Source organism: Lepisosteus oculatus, chromosome 9, assembly GCF_040954835.1.
Source record: "Lepisosteus oculatus isolate fLepOcu1 chromosome 9, fLepOcu1.hap2, whole genome shotgun sequence".
NCBI classification, from domain to species: Eukaryota; Metazoa; Chordata; class Actinopteri; order Semionotiformes; family Lepisosteidae; genus Lepisosteus; species Lepisosteus oculatus.
Window position 1 is genome coordinate 15,585,234 of NC_090704.1, and position 18,489 is coordinate 15,603,722.

The 18,489-nt window shown below is 40.5% G+C and overlaps 1 protein-coding gene across 1 annotated transcript in view; it reads right to left on the reverse strand.

The window, feature by feature from the left end:
* Positions 1-444: 444 nt before the first annotated feature.
* Positions 445-18,489, reverse strand: part of pik3r3b (phosphoinositide-3-kinase, regulatory subunit 3b (gamma)) — a 161,963-nt gene continuing 143,918 nt past the window's right edge. The window contains exons 8-16 of the mRNA XM_015355569.2: positions 15,192-15,321; positions 11,832-11,930; positions 11,407-11,587; positions 11,051-11,176; positions 10,517-10,659; positions 9,845-10,021; positions 9,034-9,108; positions 8,376-8,546; positions 445-6,722 (exon numbers count right to left, since the gene is read on the reverse strand). Coding sequence (XP_015211055.2) covers positions 6,524-6,722; positions 8,376-8,546; positions 9,034-9,108; positions 9,845-10,021; positions 10,517-10,659; positions 11,051-11,176; positions 11,407-11,587; positions 11,832-11,930; positions 15,192-15,321 — 1,301 coding nt within the window. The 3' untranslated portion in view covers positions 445-6,523. The remainder of the gene's footprint in view (positions 6,723-8,375; positions 8,547-9,033; positions 9,109-9,844; positions 10,022-10,516; positions 10,660-11,050; positions 11,177-11,406; positions 11,588-11,831; positions 11,931-15,191; positions 15,322-18,489) is intronic.

Genomic DNA, 18,489 nt, shown 5'->3' on the forward strand with positions numbered 1-18,489 from the left:
GAGATTTTAGCTAGAATACCTGAAACGCATTGAGAACAGGGCTGATCTCAAATAAAAAAAAATTCAGCTTTGCTGAAAGCAAATTAAAAAAAATAGTCCTCAAATGTAGAACTGAAATGATGAACAGCTTGACTGGTGCAAAGCCAGCAGATACAGGTATCCCCAAGACCAGGACTGAGAACCAGTGGTCAGGGTACACTAAGGCTGTCCAGTTTAATGGCCACTCTCAGCTCTTCAGGTTATGCTGCTCAGAATCAACCTAGAAATTATGCTGACATTCTAGTCCTCTAGAATCTGTTAGACAGCCCTCATTCAGACAGTTTTGGGGATTATGCCAGACACTTACATGATCTTTAACAGGGAACCATGGCTGGTAGAGAAATAATTGAGCCCAAGCCTGTTCTTCTATCACATCCTCATACAGAAAGGAAGGCGATACCAAGATAGGTTTGAACAAAATATTTTTCTTTATTCTGCAAGAGATGAGTATTTGTGGAGTTTTGATAATGTTATACATGAGTTCATCCCATAACAAATGGAGATTCCTACAACCAATACAAACTATTGCAGCAGATACAAGAAAAAACTGTACTGTGATGAAAAATGTAACTGAATGATTCCTATAAGCCCGATGTAAGTATTCTTTTAATACTGAGAAAGAGGCTTTTTTAAAAATAAAAAGGTGAGCTTGAAAGTGTAAGCTTAATTGTTAAGCCAAGAAGTACAGAAGACGACATTTCTAAGCTGCTTCCAATGCAGATTGTGAGAGGTAAGGGAACAAACTGCAGGAAATATCCAACTAATTTATCTATCCAAGATGGAAGCACAATTTGTATAAGACTATGAACATTTGTTTTCTTGTTCCAACAACTATGTGTTTACAGATAGGCAGGAAGAGTTGATCTGTTCTTATTGCTTACATTGTTCCTAAAATAATTCATTAATTGGATCAAATGCAGCACAAGAACTGTTGAACATTAAATGTTTCTGGAAAATATCCTAATATAAAGTGCTACAATGTAACAGAAAAAAAGCTTTGGGTGCTTAAATGCTTATTTACCAATTTTACATACATTTCACACACCCACATTCTTTACAAAGAATATTAAAAGTGTAAAGTTTCTGTATGAATTCACAAGACTTCAGTTCTTTTAACATTGCTTATCTAGATGAAAACTTGGGAGTAAGAAATCATGGTGTCTATTACACTACTCATTAGCCTCTTTCTCAGTATATTTTATCTTTTTATTTAAAACCACTACAGTTGTACAGGGCTCTAACTTTGTTGCAGAAAGCAGTGACTTGTTTTGTTAGCTATATTAAATTCAGTTTGAATACACCATTAACAGACAAAGAACAGTATTTTTTACACAAAAAACAACAGTCAAGAGTACCAAAGATGCATGCTGGGTTTTTGTATTAAATGTCAAAAGGGGAAAAAAGCAAATAAGTGCGCCTGATTTTCTTTCATTAAAGACGCAGTATTCCTTTTTAAATGGGGCCTTGTTCTGCGGAGATGTATTGGGAACACAAATTGATGGTGAAAAAATTCAATGTGTTGAACTACAAATAAAACTTTACAGGGCTGTGTAGGCAAAACTTCAAAAAATATCTGCAAACATTTCCTGCAAAAAAGGGTCAGTGAATAGTTCAGGAGCAGTGCTCTAACTTTTAGTTTTTATTTTAAAGAGTTTATTACAAAGTGAATGTAAAATGTAAGTTGGTTAATCCACCCAATAGTGTACAATCTAAATAATGCACCATATTTACTCACTTTTTCAGGTGGCAAAAAGCATTTATCCAATAATTAAGCCATTTTCTCCCTTAAACCACTAGCAATGATCTTTTGACCCTGAATTATAAAAGACAAAAGGATATTGCGTTTTTTAATCTGTAGTGATATAACCAACAAGCCACAGATCAGTACAAATCATACCGCTTTCTGCCCTGCAGAGAACGAGTTTGTTAAAGACTAACCAAAATACTCAGCGAACAAGTACTATAGGCATTTTAAATGTGTGGGGGAAAAAAGAGCACATTTTGCTCAAGCTAGTGTGCTAATACTGACTAAACTCAGACAAAACAATGCATATATAATTAAAATAATGAAAATAAATACCTCTGGGCTCTTCAGATGAACAAGAACTTAAAGTTTTGCTGAAACCATCTAGCGGTGACAGCGATAGCTTGAAACAGGTCTTATGAGAGGGAACGGTTTGAAGTCTCAGATTTTTCCTCAGTGATCCAAAACAAGAGGTTTGCAAGCAGTCTGCACTTATGGGAGAAAAGTAAAAAAAAACAAACAAACATAGGTTTTACAAAACATATGCAGCTCCCACAATGACTTGAGTTTTATTTTGAGCTTTGCGTTTACTGCAATTACAGCAGAATGTCGCAATTAAAAAAAAATGACACTGGTTAGGTAGGACCTGCACAGGTACCAGTGATAAAAGTTTGAAAACATACAACTCATCAGCCTTCGCTTATAACTCGGAGAAACTGATGTAGAAACCTCAAAGAAATTCACTTACTGATTGAAAGCAGAGAAATAAATGGTGCAAGGGTTCTCAGTGGCCTACCTCAACCCCCTACAGATATCACTCAATTTGGGTCTTAACAGATGTGATAACCCAGCTGTATGACAGCTGCTTTAGAATTTTAATAAACATTTTGAACAAATGTGCAGAACACCAGCCTTTTTTAACAAGAGTAATCTTTCAATAGCATCCCTTTGCAATGATTTTAAAATCTAACATTAAATAACTTAAATCTTTGGTCTCCAAGAAAAGAAAAAAAACTATGTAATCCTTCAGTTAGTACCCCGACACAACAACCCTATATCCTGCAGCAACCAACATGAAAATGTCTAAAGAGAACTGAAAACTGTGCTCGGGAGAATTGGCTCTAGCACTATGTGTGAAACTTCAGACTATCACTGCCAACAGAAATGAATTTCAACAACTGTGGACATTTGAAGGCTTCCAAACCCCTTCTTCTGAAATTTTAAAATGCAAAGTTTCATTTCCAAGAAAAAATCCATAATTTTTTTAAGCCAATGGCATTGCATTTTGCACCACTGAAACAAGAAGGGATTTTATAAATGGATACAAAGACATTCAACAGCAAGCAATGCAATAGCTCACGTTAATAGAAACAAGACCATTTAGAAGCCCATTAAATATCTGAAGTAACAGGAGGGTGAAAAAAGTTTCATTGAGACAAGCTTTACAACTCTGCAGTTTGAGGAAGTGCCTGTCTGGCTGTCCCCCAGCTGGCTGGCCAGTGTGCTGGATCATGACTGGGATACAGGCAGGATCAATGTGAACAGGGCTAGGCAGTTCAGTCTTATAAACAGAGCTGGTTTTGCTTTACAGAACAAGAACCAGGACAGGTGTCTCTGAACATACTGCCATACACAAGTGCAGTCCTGGCATACAAACAGCTGTGATCATCTGAGCCCCCGAGAAGAGATCAGAATTCTTTACAGGGATAAAAAGGGGGAGGAATCAAATTGATTGATGATTTGTGGAAATGTTCTGAGTCAGCAGCGATTTACTTGCTGTAGGGAAAACGTAAAGAACACTACTACAAATCTCGCAACAGCTTCTAAGAAGACTCCCATAAACTCTTGTTTTGCAAAACACCTAGGCATAAGATTATTAAGAATTGGTAAAACTTTGCTTCCTGAATAACATGAATTATTCTCGGGATGCTGCTTAAAGATGTCACGGTCTGATAGCTTGTAACAATGTCTCTGTTCACACCTGCCTCTACATTGAAAAAGTTTCAACATTCCAGCGGCAACTGTAGCTCCCAAAAGCCGGACATTTGCTTATTAAGGTAAACAGACCTTAAAAACCACGCAACTAAATCCAATGCACATCCTAACAAATTCAACTTATTTCTTAAATAAGTGGTGTCACTGTCCTTCTATAGTAAAGAACATAACTTTGCATTATTGATATTTGAAGGCTGCTTAAATTGGATACATTTTTTAAAAACAATTACTCTACAAATTGTGCCAGATCTTCTGAACAACAATTCCTCCCCTGTGAGATCTCTCCAATTGTCAGGAGACTTGAGAAGCCAGAGCTCAGCACTCCATTTGTATTTTTTCAATGCCACAAGAGCAGATGAAAATCAGCGTATCACAGATAACAGCAAGCTGTTCAGCGTTTCCCTTCCAGAACAGTGCCCTTCAGCAAATACTTTGTCTGCTGGACTTAAAGTGTTGACAAGCTAGACATTCTTTATGGATTCAATAAGAAAAAGTCTGGTACTTATGTCCAAGGTTGCAACCCCCTGAAAACCATTTCCTGTGAGAGATTACTACATTTTAAAGAAGCAAATTCTGACAAAAACAAAGCTGCAGAAATGTTGCAATATTCCTCACCATTGTTTTTAAAAATTCCCATACTGGCAACGTTTATACTGTTTTAGCAGAGAGGACCTTAAATCACAGCCATGGCTGACTTTGTAACCAGTCTGCAAAAGGAGCAATTGGATTTGTTTTCCAGGGTACTGTTCCATTCAGGTCAAAATGCAAAATATACAAGGAGACACCATGCAACCTATGTTTGTATCTATGGAAGAAAAGTCTGGCAGAGAAACAGTTAAAAACACACGCAGCTTAATTGTTGGTAGGTTTCTCTAGCTGGTGCCTGTTAAGAATGACGTATCTCTCAGAATTGTCTCTTTTGTGATTTAGGTGTAACAATGGGTTGTGAAACTCCCCACTTTCCTTTAGATCCTTGCAAATTGGGGAGAAAATCTTTTATCAGTACAGATTAATGGTCTATGTTAGAAATAAACCTTAACCCTTTCCCTTACGTCACTTCCCTCAGAAACATCAAGTAAACATTTTCAAGGTACAGCAGGAATAAAAAGTATGTCCTCTGTAACATACCACTGTCAAAGCAACTTTGTATGCATGTGTCCTAATGACATGGTCTTATTACACCTTACAATAGTAAGGACAAAAAATGCACAAATGGAAGGGAAGCACGTGCCTTGGTCACTGGTTGCTTCCAGATTCCGATGCCTTAAGTGCTTACTGTAGAATCGGGCTATTGTTCTAGAGAGTTCCACTGCTCACTTCCGCAAACAACAATGGCCAAGTAATGGCGTGATAAAAACATAAGCAAGCATCTGAAAATGAATGCTTGTGATTTCAGGAAGTGAAATCTTTATGAATAGCAATTGTGCCTGTAATGAATGCAATATTTTTATTTTATGAATGCAACATAAAATAAAATACAGGCAGCCAATGTTAAAATTCTTAACAAATGCTTCCAACTGGTTATAAAGTCAAGCACCATCAATGACCAATACAAAAATGTTTCTCCCAGGGTAAGTTGTGCATTTGGTTGCTTTTCTGTTATCTGTGCGACTGAGTAGGTGATACTGACTTTCAAGGGGACTTAAATCCCACCAATAAACACTGGATTGCACTTCCTTCAGTTTTGATTTTCTAAAGCATTTTTTTAAACTCAAAAACCATTGTACCTGCTTCACTTATACGTTAAAATTCAAGCTTATCTTAAAGGTTCTATAAAGAACATAGCATACAAAATGTCATGGTTTTGCTTAAAACAGACATGAGCATATATGTGTATTTTTAAACAACACAAAAAAGTGTTCCAGGTTTTCATTTTCTAATTTTCTTTTGGTGTAAAGATGTGCAGCTGCAGAGATTTTTCCTTTTTAATAAGTGCTTCAAACCAAGAAAAATTTCGGTGGGTACAATTTGGTTAAGAATAAACTTAAAGAACTTCAGTGTTGTACAAGCACTAGCCAAAACCGTTTTATATGTGGTACAAAATAAAGCATCTCTGCATTTATTTTGCCTTTATTCATTCAGATCATATTTAAGTGGAGTTTCTCCAAGGCTAACTTTGGTCTCTGTTTCTACTTGACTGAAGTGTTTTCTTTTCGTAGGAAAACTAGCCAGTTCCGAAAGTCCAGCCAAACTAAAAACCCACAGAACAAAAAAGTAAATAAAAGCCCTCCTTTTGATCATGTCCTGTCCAATCCAGTATAAAACGCAATGTCTTTAAGACTACAGAACCTTTTCTCCCCACCCGACTTGTTCAGCAGCAGTGTCTCTGATGAATACATCCAGAAAAGTTCCTGTGGATTGTATGCTACATTTTTTTTCGTTTCGCTCACAACGAAGAAAAACTTCAATTCCTTTTTCTCCTTTCATGGAGTTGACCCAGGGAGGGAACAGAAACAACCAAAAAACAAAAAAAGAAAAGGCGAGAATTAAAGGGTGTAAAAAGTCACAGCTGGAGTTTAGGTAGCACCAGGTCACCTGAACTCGGGTCGAGACGAGCTTGCCTCTTGTTTCTTATGTCTCTTTTTCGGTTTCACATTCACAAACGTTAAAACTTCCTTGTGCAAATCAAGCAGTCTTTAGAAAGAATGCCCTCAAATTGTTCTAGTAAAAAATATATATAACTCCAAGGTGGCCGACGCGTGTGTTGCAGCAAGTGTTTGTTTGAATCAGCCGCCCCTCCGGGGTTCATCTGCGGAGAGAGGGCATCTGTGCGTAGACCGGGTACGCCAGTCGCACGTTGAGCAAGTCGTTGTGCTGGACCAGCGAGGTCTGGTGGTAGTGCAGTACGAGGTCTTTCAGAGTGCTATAAAGGTTGTAGGGCTCGGCAAAGCCGTAGCCGCGTGGGGTGCTGTATATCACACAGTGTTTCACCTCTCCATCCACCCTGTGAATGCAAAGCAAGAAAAGAGCAGGTTACAAGCCACAAAGTGCAACCAAACGCTTTTTCATGAAGCGGAAAAAAACTCATTCCGCTATGTGCAGGCCTTAACATTTGGCCATGGCTGCAGGCGCTACATTCAGCACAAGAGATGAAAACGGAGGGGTGGGGGAAAATAAACAGCCTTCCTAGCGAGACTGGCACCACCATCGCTGAGTGACACTTCACAGTGCATTTAAAAACCAAAGCAGTTTGGTTAAATGATAGTGTTGAGAATCAAACTTGAAGTAGCTTGGAGGATTGCACAACAGACTGGTTCACAAGCATTTTCATCAAAAACCTTTTGTGTAGATGTTAGCAAGTTTTTAGGTTAAAACATTTGCGTTCCGTGCCTGTTCTTGCAAATCCTATAATTACTAGTAGGGGGGGTTGAGGGAGTTCCATCTTGTTGGGTAGTGCATGATATATCTGCCTCCTTTTGAAAAACAAAACGGCACAGTTCCCCTAGAGGCAGTGCCAGCAAAATGTTTTCAAACTCAAGCTTTCTATACATTGATGCAGCAACAATGACACAGTCACGCACAGCAACTACATGGGTTGCAATTCAAATCCCCACATTAAGTACAAAACAAAGTGGACATGACACTGAATACAACAATTAAGGTGCAAATGCTCGCAAATGTTAGTGTGCGGACATCTGTGCACAGAGAACCATGTATTTTATGCCTTCATGTCTTGCCAGGCATACTCCTTGCAGGCCAGCCAGTGACCTCTGAATGCTAAGAAGGGTGTCGGGACAGAGCTGAGGGGGGGCGGTGACTGAACCAGTCTTTCTGCGAGACACTGGAGAATGGAGCTTGGGAGAGACAATTGCCTATTTTAAATTTTTATTTTTGTTGAAAGTCCTCACACTGCAAGGCCTGCTGAGACCTGGTCAGGAGCCAGGTATTAGGACAATGGTCTCCAATCTGGAGCATAGTTGTGCCAGTGGCTCTTAAAATGGCCATGGCACAGAGCTCAGCACAATAGGCAAAACAAAGGAGGATTAAAATAGTGGGACGTGGGAAATTCAAGAACAAAAATATCTTAATAGCGTCTGGTTCAAACAGAAAGTGACAAACGTGGTCTTTAGATGTTCTCCCCATCACCCTACTGCATTGCGCTAGGGGATTCTGCATTGCAGACAAAGGAACTAAATCTCATGGGAAGACAAAATTCCTAATGAGGACTTGCAGTACTGAGCTGTAAAAAAAAAAGAGCAGGATAAAAATTTACAGCAGAATTATAAAAGATCACCTGCGCTTGCACCACAGAGCAGTCTTGGCAATGCTCTAAATGCCAGGTTTGTGCATCTTTAGACACTTAATAAATTATGACAGGCAAGCTAACTGAAATTTGATCCTGCATGGATGAAATATGTAAGGCAGTTAGGAGGTAGTCTTCTATACAAAACCCTAAGACTGCTAAACAGCTGTCAAATGGAGGTTTTTTACACTGCAATGAGGGTAAGCAATGGCAAATGGCACAGACAGCAGTGAGGAAAAGCATCCCGGATGAACTGTGTGGCAGTGCCAAGCACATAGGGTGCCCTGCAGCATGGCTTTCCCCATGTATGTGCATGCGGTAATGCCAGTCTATGAAAACTGGTCTGCTACTTACACCACAGAGCAGGCATAGCAGCCCTTCTTGCTGCTCTCCCGGATTAGGAACGCGCCGTCAGGTTTTCCCAGAAGCAGATCCTCAGCTTGGGTCCGGTTAAGATCCCCCACAAACCAGCTCTTCTCGTCGTAGTGCGGCAGGTTCTCGTCCTCCTCGTTTACGAAGTAGGTGCTGGCAAAAACATTAAGGATTACAAAAACACTTTTCACGGTTTCACCTATTAACTCAAACTTCTGAGACCACCCAATGGAGGTCTCCTGGACGTCACGGTACCGCACTGACAAAAGCTTCAAATACAACAGACAATTCAACATTTTTTAAATCAGAGCTCTGGTAATATTGCATTAGTAAAACGGACTTCAGTTGGTAGATTTTGACTAACTTTAGTTGTGCCTTCCAGGAGATCACAGTGCTGTGACAGTGGGCTCAGTGCTGGCACACTCTGCCGTCCTCACAGCTAGCACTTCATTACAACCCACAGCTTTTAAATTGCCATCACTTACTTGCCAGCACTAAATTTTAAAATAGTCTGTAAAAGGGGGAATAAAAATCCCTCTTCTTTTGGCATGGATTACAACTACTATATTTAGCAACAGAAAAACATTAAATTTAACTGATTAACACGGGGGTAAAATAAAACCGTGCATAATGTACTTACTCATCAAGATTTTCGTTTTTGATTCCGAGCCAGTCGTTAATTCGTTTCTGACGCACGCCTTTGTGATTAAGCCAGCTGCAGGGAGGAGAGGGAGGTATTAGAACACATTCAGAATGGCACCCTCTGCCAAGGAACACTGACACGGACTACAACCAAAAAAAAATCCAGAGAGCAGAAACTAGCCCTGAATTCTTAAGAGCTTCATTTAAAAAAACACACCAGTCAGATGGGATGCAGTGCTAAATTTCCTAAAGGTAATTCAAATCACGTTATTGGCCTACTCCTGTAATGAGTTTCGATTTACTTGAACGCAACAGGTTTACCCTACTTTTCCCCTTCTATATGACCTTTAGGACACAGCATTACAATGAAGAGTAATAACTGCAAGGCCTCGGCAGAGCTTGTTGCAAAGCTGGGATTCCTGAAGTAGATCAGCTGTGCACAATATGCATAAAGTATGGTAATTTTTCATTAACCCCTCCTTTCGAACCGTCCAAAACACATTATAATTGAATCCAAACGTCCCTTATAACATCTCACTTGGCTAGTGTTGAGCTGCTTTAAATCAAAAGAAACTGTCAGAGTGAAATAACTTCAGTTTCACTGCAGATTCCAACAGAATTGGGCACTTCTTCCATATTCTGACGTTTCCTCCATACAAAGGTAGATTCTTGTTTGCTTTTACACTATTAAAAAACAGTCCGAATGTGAAGAAAGTACATTTTAGCATCTGCACTGCACATGTGTTATTCAGATGAGATATGTAAGCTTTAAATGGTGATAAAAAAGGTAAGCCCCACAGAACACTCACACAAGATACTGATCCCTGATCTTGCGGAGCTGAATAAGGTCAGGCTTCAGGCTGTTCATCTTTTTGTCCGTCTCCCGGTTGTCCAGCGCCTGCTTCTTCAGGTCCTGCTCCAGGCGGATTTTGCTGTCATGAATTTCGCCCAGGCGGGACTTCAGTTTCTCATAATTCATCATGATTCTGCCAAAGAGGAGAGGGCTCATCAACTCTTTCAACTGAGTGACCGTGAAACAGTTAAGCATGATGTGCACAACACGGGTAAAATTCTTAAGGTTCAACATTTGCTGCCATTTTATTTCTGCAATACAGGAAATACTAAATTTTAGTTTGTATTACTTTTTCAAAACCAATTCAAATAGTTCAGGTGGGTATCTGCGTCAGCATGCGTAGGCTGCAAAGGAACAAGTAATAGGTTTATTCCACGCTGAAAAAAAGAAGAAAGAGAACAACGTTTCAGCTGTGGAGCCTTCTTTTGGTGTAAGGAGGCTCCACAGCTGAAATGTGTCTGGTTTTAAGCAGCATCCAATATTATAAAGTAAATTCTGTAAAAAAAACTTCCACCAGGCCACAGCAATATAGCAGATACACTGGTGACAGTTCTGAATTTTCATGGTGGGGAAGTGAACACTGGAGTTGTGCATTTCTCCGGACTAAGGCGAGTGTAACTGGGCTTACCTCTCTATCTCCTTGTCGTTGCCTTCCCTTCGGAAGCGCTCAATGTACTCTTTGCTGTAGCGCTCCTGTGTGTGGCACTGCTCCTCGAAGATCTTAATTGTTTCATTAAAAGCCTCGATGGCTGTCCTCTTCATTTGGATTTCCTGGAGGGAGAAGAACCATCTACTGTGAAAACAACCAATTCAAAAGGCCTTTATTGCAACTTTTATTGAAATCTGTACAATGGATATATGTAACTCTGGGAAAACCTCAGTGGCACCCAAATATGAAGGACAGTGGTTGTGAGGAAGAGATGATCACAGAGAGATGACAAAGTGACAGGCAATGGACTGTAAGTTAATCATAAAGAGCAAAATAAACTTTCATATAGTGGTGCTTGCTGACAGGGTGTTAAGCCTAGCACTTTTGTTATTTTGTTTCAAGGCTGGAGGTTTTCTGGGGAACAAATAAAGGGGAGCTTTGTTTTAAGATGTAAAAATACTTAGATCTCTAAGGGCTGTGCAAAACATGGTACCATGTACTTTGACCCCATACCTGTGAAGTCCTTGTGTACTCTTCATATAGCCGGTCATATTCCTTGCTTTTTTCCTGATACTGATTATGATATTCCTGGAGTTTCTTTCCAACTGCATCTATATTGTCTTCTTTTACCAGCTGATCCTGCAGAGAGCAATGGCAACCATCAGTGTTTCAATGAAACCATCCTTCATTCTGATCATGTAAGGAAAGAAATGCTTATTGGAGTCCTTCTTCAACGGCAAATTTGCCACCTGTTCCAGTTTTTTTGTACAAAATGCTGCAATTATTTCTTTGGGCAAGGCATTACTTTATTGAACACAGTGATCTTGCCATTTCCACAGGAAAGTGAATGGAGGAGGAGAACCTCATACCTGCTGGAATCGGGAGATGGGGTACATGAGCTTGACGTCCAGTTTGGGGTTGTACTGTGCCAGGGATTCATGACGGTAATGGCTAATCAGCTCCACAACTGAACTGAAGGTCAGAGGATCGGAGAAGCCATACTTGCCATCTCGGTGGTAGATCTTTATCAGCTTATTATTGCCTCCTTTCCTGTAACACAGTTATGGCCAGTGTCAAATAAGACCATGCCCAGAAATGCAGGTCACCATTTTCATTGGAAAGTTTCAAAGGCTCCAAGGCAACATGTCAATAGCACAATCAAGTTAACCTTTCTGGTTATATAACTGTCCATACAAAACTGCTCTTAATTAAAAAAAAGATCTTAACCATTTACCATGTACAGTTTTTATTTATAACATTGCCCCCTAAAAAAATGTTTCAGTGTTTTCTATACCTCAGAGTTAAAGTGTAATCTCCCTGCATCTTCGTGGAAGCATCTCGGACCAGGAATGTCCCATCTGGCATATCCCGTAGCTTATCGTTGACCTCTTCCCTGTGGAAGAGAGAGAACAGTTAACCCGCATATCTGCCAGCACACCATCCCACAGCTGGTTTAGTGCCCAGACAGTGCTCAAAGGACCTGCAAAGTTATGAAACATTTCATTTTGCCTACCCTGCTGTTTGCTCTCGGTTCAGATACGCCAAATTATTCCAACACTTAACTGCACCGCATTTTCCATAAATACTAGTGGTTCGGAAAAAGAAATGGAATATCTCTACACAATTTTCCTGTCAGTTTCACCGTTAGTTGTTCAAGTGAAGCATACTTGTGTTCCGAAGCTGACGATACATCTGTTCACAATGGGGTAGCGATTCATTATGCCAAGCTGCAGAACTAACTGGTTCACCACTAACAAATAACAGTTACTAACACCTTCCATCTCCAAGCACACAGCTGATGCTGGCAACAATTCTAGGTTAGTTTATGGAAAAATCACCCAATGTAATTGAGCAAATAGTAAATTTTCCCGAGAAGACGGGTATTAGGAAGCCATTAGAACATGAGCCCAAGTGTGGAAACTGTCTGCTGGAAGAGCGGCTCAAACTCTCTGCTGCCTCTCCTCTTCGTTACATCTGTACCTCTGGGAACAGCCCTGGCAAGTCCAGCCTTGCCGAAACAGCAACCCAGTGCTCTGACGTTCACAATCAGGCGGTTAAGATTAGCAGAAGCAGCTGTATGGGTGCAGCGGTATAGACGCCCCCAGGCAGCAGTCATGAGATTGTTTCACTACGTCACCGGCTCTGGGCCATATCGAAAACCTCAAGGGGGGAATCCCACAGCTTACCGCGGACCTGAAGGTGAAAAGGGCCCATGGTGGAAATTCATTCTAAAGAGGCCAGAACACCCCCTTCCTACTGGCACACAGTGACAGAGCAGAGTGAGGAAAGGTTCACCAGGGCAGGTTCACAGCCTTGAGAGAGTCTGCTATTGATTGAACATTTCAATATTACATAAAACAAGAGACTTGACTGATGGATCTCTCTCTTCACACTGTTTGCAATTTCCTGTAGGCAGTGATGGAAATACAATGAAGGGTTTTGAGAAACTTCAGAAACAAGTCAACACACAGGGATAGTTGGGGTATACTACAGCTCAGGATCAAAGGAAGTTTGTAACAACAAATTGCACAATTGTGTCTCAAGTGCTAAAATGCAGCTTGTCTGCTTTACTTCATAATAGTTCAGAAATGCTATTTCTTCAAAGCTGGTGCTAAAGCAATGCTAATGATCAATGTGCCCTGTGTGGTGGTGATTGTCTCCCATCAACAAGACTGGCTTGTAGAACCAGTGAGACAGGGTGCATATCGTCATTACTAAAGGAAAAAGACTCAATCATGGAAAGGTGGACTTCTTCCAAGTACAACCCATCAATTCCACAATGGATTAGAAATAAGGTTCAGCTGTAAAGTTGACACTAAAAAACATGGGTAAAATTAACTAATTACTCAACCATTTCATAGAGAATGCAACATGTATCACCATCCTTTTTTAGGATTTACTGGTTACCTCATGAAAACAACCTCAGAGTTCAACAACTTTCTACACATGCACGTTTTTCTGAGATGCTGTGGAAAATCTAGAAACACAAAACAAATATTAAAGATGTGGGCTTATTCCACAGTTAAATAGTTTCCCCCTCAAGCTGTCTGGCCAAATAGGCATGGCTGCTGTACTTTGTTTTTTTACAGAGTCTGCCCCCAGTATCCCTCTGAGCTACTCCAAACATGGCATGGGGACCGTTCCAAAACGGCCACCCAAATCAGCAGAGACAGCAAGAAAATACAGGAGCCAAGAGAATTCAAGCTGTTCTACTTTTGATACTGTGCCGATAACACCTTACAGTCATCCCACACTTGTCAGAAAATCACAATGGAGAAATATTGAATGCTGCGCACAGCCATTTTATGTGATGAAATGATACCCACACACAGGGACACGTGTTGTATTCCTTGCTTGCGTAACTTTTTCAGGCTCACAATACTCCAAAAAAAGCTCTTTCTATCAACTAAATACAGGACAATAAGTTCCAGGAATACAAAATATTCAAAATGATATTCCCCATCTAAATCTTAGACCTGCATAAAAATCAATAGGAGGAAATAATTAGAAATGCCTGGTGAAAAATAATATACACAGATGGTTTAAATACTTAACCCTTCCGAAATATTTTATATAACATATAATATAATGCCAATGGCTTTAACTTCACATGATTAAATGCTAAATCACCTTCCAGCCACAGCTAACTGGTCTGCCTGTACCGTACTTTCCCCTCCAATAGTGAAGGCCAACCTCTGTCCACACCGTACTGTACTGCAGCTCTCGCCGTGATGAACTCCGGACACTGAACATCCTAGATCCTGTCTCCCCCCTGCAAGCTGCTTGCTTTCACCAGACATCAGGTCACACTCTCAGGCAGACGCTTCTGAGCCCAGAAAAAAAGGCTGCGAGATTATGAACGTTTCAACCTGGGCTTGTGTTCGACGAGAACTTTATAAACCCTCAACACAGGGGTCACAACCCCAGACCACAGATTCACCACTATTAGCTTTATACTCAGTGCTGGACATGCTTTTCCCCCCAAGTCTTTTAACATATGTCAGCATTAGCTGGCCTTAGCTGTACTCACTGTATACCACGTCTACAACAAATAGGACTAAAGCCAGTCACTAAGCAGTGCTTTAATCTGTTAAATCTGAGAGTTTTATGCGCTTGTCTAGAAAATAGTCTTCGAGGGGGGGGCTCTGCCCTCTCCCATTAATCTAAATCACCTGCCAGACATGGATTCCTTAAAAAAAGGTCACTGGTAACAAGAGTACAGAAAACAGCTAGCCACAGCACTATCAATTCATATATCTGTGAAGACAATACACATCTGGGCGGGAGGAGATTCCTAAAGGATGACACAAGCACTGCTACTCCAGTCAGCTGGTTGCCATCCACTTTCATCATCCCACCCAAGTTCACACCTCACTCACTCATTGGCGTTGTTCAAGAACTCAACAGGACTTGCATCGTAAGAACTACATGGCATTTGAGCGGGTCTGACAATCTGCAAGAATCTCTGGCGGATGGGAGGCGTTAACTGTAAAACGGCGACTGCATGTAACAGACTTCCGTACCATAACATTAACCAGGTGCCTCTGGTTTTCGGTTCTCTAACATGCCAGACCTCTTTTTGATCTTTAGCAGCCCACATTATAGTATGTCATGTACCGTGAAGTGGAACAAAACGACAGGTCCTCTCCCATACCTTGAGATATCTCCCCAGTACCATTCGGCCTCCTGCAGCGACATGCTGGTTGCATCCTTGATGACACTGGTGACATTGGTGCCATTGGTGTTGGCTGGAGTCATCTGTTTGGGCGGCTTGGGAGGAAGAGCTGGTAGAAAGACAAGAGCAGGACATTAGGAAAGGGCTTGTAACACCACTGCAGAGCACAGACAGACGGTGATGACAGACACCTGAGGCCTGGCAGGGTTTTCCCACATCAACTTCTAGAATGTGGAAATGATATTACAGGACACAGAGAGTTCCCAGAAAGAGGCAGGCCAAGGCTCCAGATTTTATTACATTTAAAATAATGTACAAGATTTAACAAAACCCTCAAGTTAAACTAAAAAATCCTTGTTGAATCAAACTCAAAAGAAGGCATTCAAGATAAAAAAGGTAAAAAAAGGTGAAATAAAAGGCTGCAGTCTTGGACTCATTGCACTGGACAGGACAATCTTCTTCAGCTTTGAACCGTGTGGAAGAGTGCAAAGACTAAATCCTTACTGGACAAACTTCAAAGACCCGCTCCGAAGGGCTGGTGAAACTACTGGGGGAGAATGAAAATCAAGACTTCACTACATGGCTCTAGAGAACTGCATCATAATATGGTATGTAAATCACATTACAACCCAATGTGCCTGAGACCAGAGGGCATTATAATAGGGGTTTTACATGCATAGTTAATACATTGTTTCTATACTTTGACTTATATTTTATTTTACATAGAACAGTAAAATAAATTGTACATATTTGGACAAAATGTAAAATGTGTATATAACCTTACCCATTTAGAATTCTATATTCTACAGGAAGTTCCACATAGAGCAAAATGTCATTTTACGTATTCTACACTTGAATCTGACATTTCAAACAGACCACCACGACATACATGTGGCAAATGTACAATTTTATAAGTGCAGGTGTGATGTATTGAGTAGGGGTCACTTCAATCGACAGAGTGCAACGATCACTTGCACATTCACACACCAACTGATGACCCGCTCTGCTTAACAGGTTGTTTCCATTTAAACTGGCAAAAAAAACAGGAAAAAACTCATCTAAATGAACAAAGCATCAGAATCAGGGAAGTATAGCATATAGATGCAGATATTTGCTCACAAGGCCTCTAGAAGATAGGGACAGGGTTTTGAAAATTTGCTAATAGGGAATTGTCCTCTAAAATATTACATACCTGCCTACTTACTCCCAAATGATTAAAATGGGGGAGAGGTACATCTGAAATATTAAGATTACAATAAAGCTTAAATTTCAAGCCACATGCCACACTCTGGACTCATGGAAATCAAAAGGAATGAGGATTTCAATAGCACTATTTCACAACCTTACACCCTGCTCAGAAAGTCCAGAAAGTTAAGGAGGGTGTTTAGGATGCTTGTCCAGGTCCCGGCTTTGTGGAAAAACTCTGCAAGCTGACAGTAGCTCCTGTATTCAGCTCAGAAACCACAAGCCTCCTCCCTCGCCAAGCCAAACTAACCTGCCCCTGACCTAGACACACTCAGGATAACACCAGCCAATGTCGGGGCTCGCTTTTCCACAGAGAGCTACGCTTTGCAGGTTAGCATTTTCTATTTCACACTGCAGCAGCCAAGGAATTCAGGGCCCTGGAGAACGTCTGTAACCCATGGAAAAGCAATGCACAATGCAAAGTCCTTGGTAACTGCGATAAATACCAAAACTTGAGATGAACCATGTCTGGACTCAAAGAACATCCTTAGGCATATTATACATATAAAATATATATATTAGACTAGGACTGTTAGCCCTTCATTTGCTCGTCTATGGACAGCATGTTTGCTCCATTGTTCTTTTTGGACAATCAGTCTGTAAACCTATGCACATTTTGCACATATTTTATTGCTTTTACAGTGACATTTTGCACACACCTATGTATATTTATTTTTTATTTATTTTGTTGTCTTTTGTTTTATAACTATTCTGATGTCTGTTTTTGCTTGTCTTGGGCTGGACTGCTGTAACACATCAATTTCCCTATGGGATTAATAAAGTATTATCTATCTATTATAGAGTACACAATTCAGTGTGTGCTTTTAGCAAAATGGATCATTTAAATCATTCCAGCCTGGAAACTTCAACAGTGGAAAATCTACTTTAAACTCAGTAATGTACAGATAAAGCTAGCATCAACATTTGCTGGATGAGAATGGTTTTTGTAAGTGTACGTTTAAAGGCCAGTGTGGTGCACATCAAGTGGTACTGTACATTGCAACCTAGCACATGTATACAGTAGTACCCTGAAACTCTACAGCAAGGCAGTGGAGGCCAATGGCAGTTTAATAGCAATTCTATTTTTGTTAAAATATCGATGAACTGCCATTGGCCTCCACTGCCTTGCTGTAGAGTGAACTAGTTAATAGCAATTGATTTTTTGTTAAAATACTGATAACCAGTTTATTTTTTATTTTAGTTACAAAGCTGCCATGCTGGGAAACTAAGTGTCCAATGCAGCTGCACTTGTAGGAGAGATAATTGTAGCAGTTTTATATGACAGCAGTCACTAGTAAATTTACAGTATGTCAGATTATAACAAGTGCCAGGGAGTTGGGATGCTCTTAAACCTAAACTTTACACAAACATCCTCATCAAATATGAATAAATGCAGCTTTAAAGGCAAAATGAAAAGGCTCAGTACTGAACACATATGCCACGCTGATCCACATACGTGTTGTACAAAACCCACAAACTGGACTGCATGCGTCTTGCAGCGGGCTTCTGAACACTTACATCACGACAGCTGGTGGGAAATTCCACAGATGTTCTGTAGAATGCCTTCCAGAATCCCATCTGCCTGACCTGCCCAGGAAATCCCCATGCAGGTCAGGACTTGCCAGGACACATTCAGTGAGCAGCTGATGATGGAAACTGCAGAAGCCGAGTAGACGTGTGGGCCGGCGGGTGCCGCCATTAAAATCCCCTACAGCACTGTACAATCGATACTCGGCTTGGTTTTGGCACAAAAAAAAACTTGTTTTAAAAGGGCATGAACTACAGCTGAGCGGATCAGCCCATATGTCCGATTACTGTAAATACGTCTACTGGAGCAATGTGAGCATCTCTTCCTTCAAGACCATGTATGGTAAGTGGTATAGGCAGCCTCTACAATGCCGCATTGAAGGTAAATGCCCCCTGATTAAACCTGCACTGGTCTTAAATTAGGCTGACTAATGCAGCACCGCATTAACGTCTTTAAATCTTAAGAACGATTTTCAGATCTCAACACATGATCTTTGGAACCAAG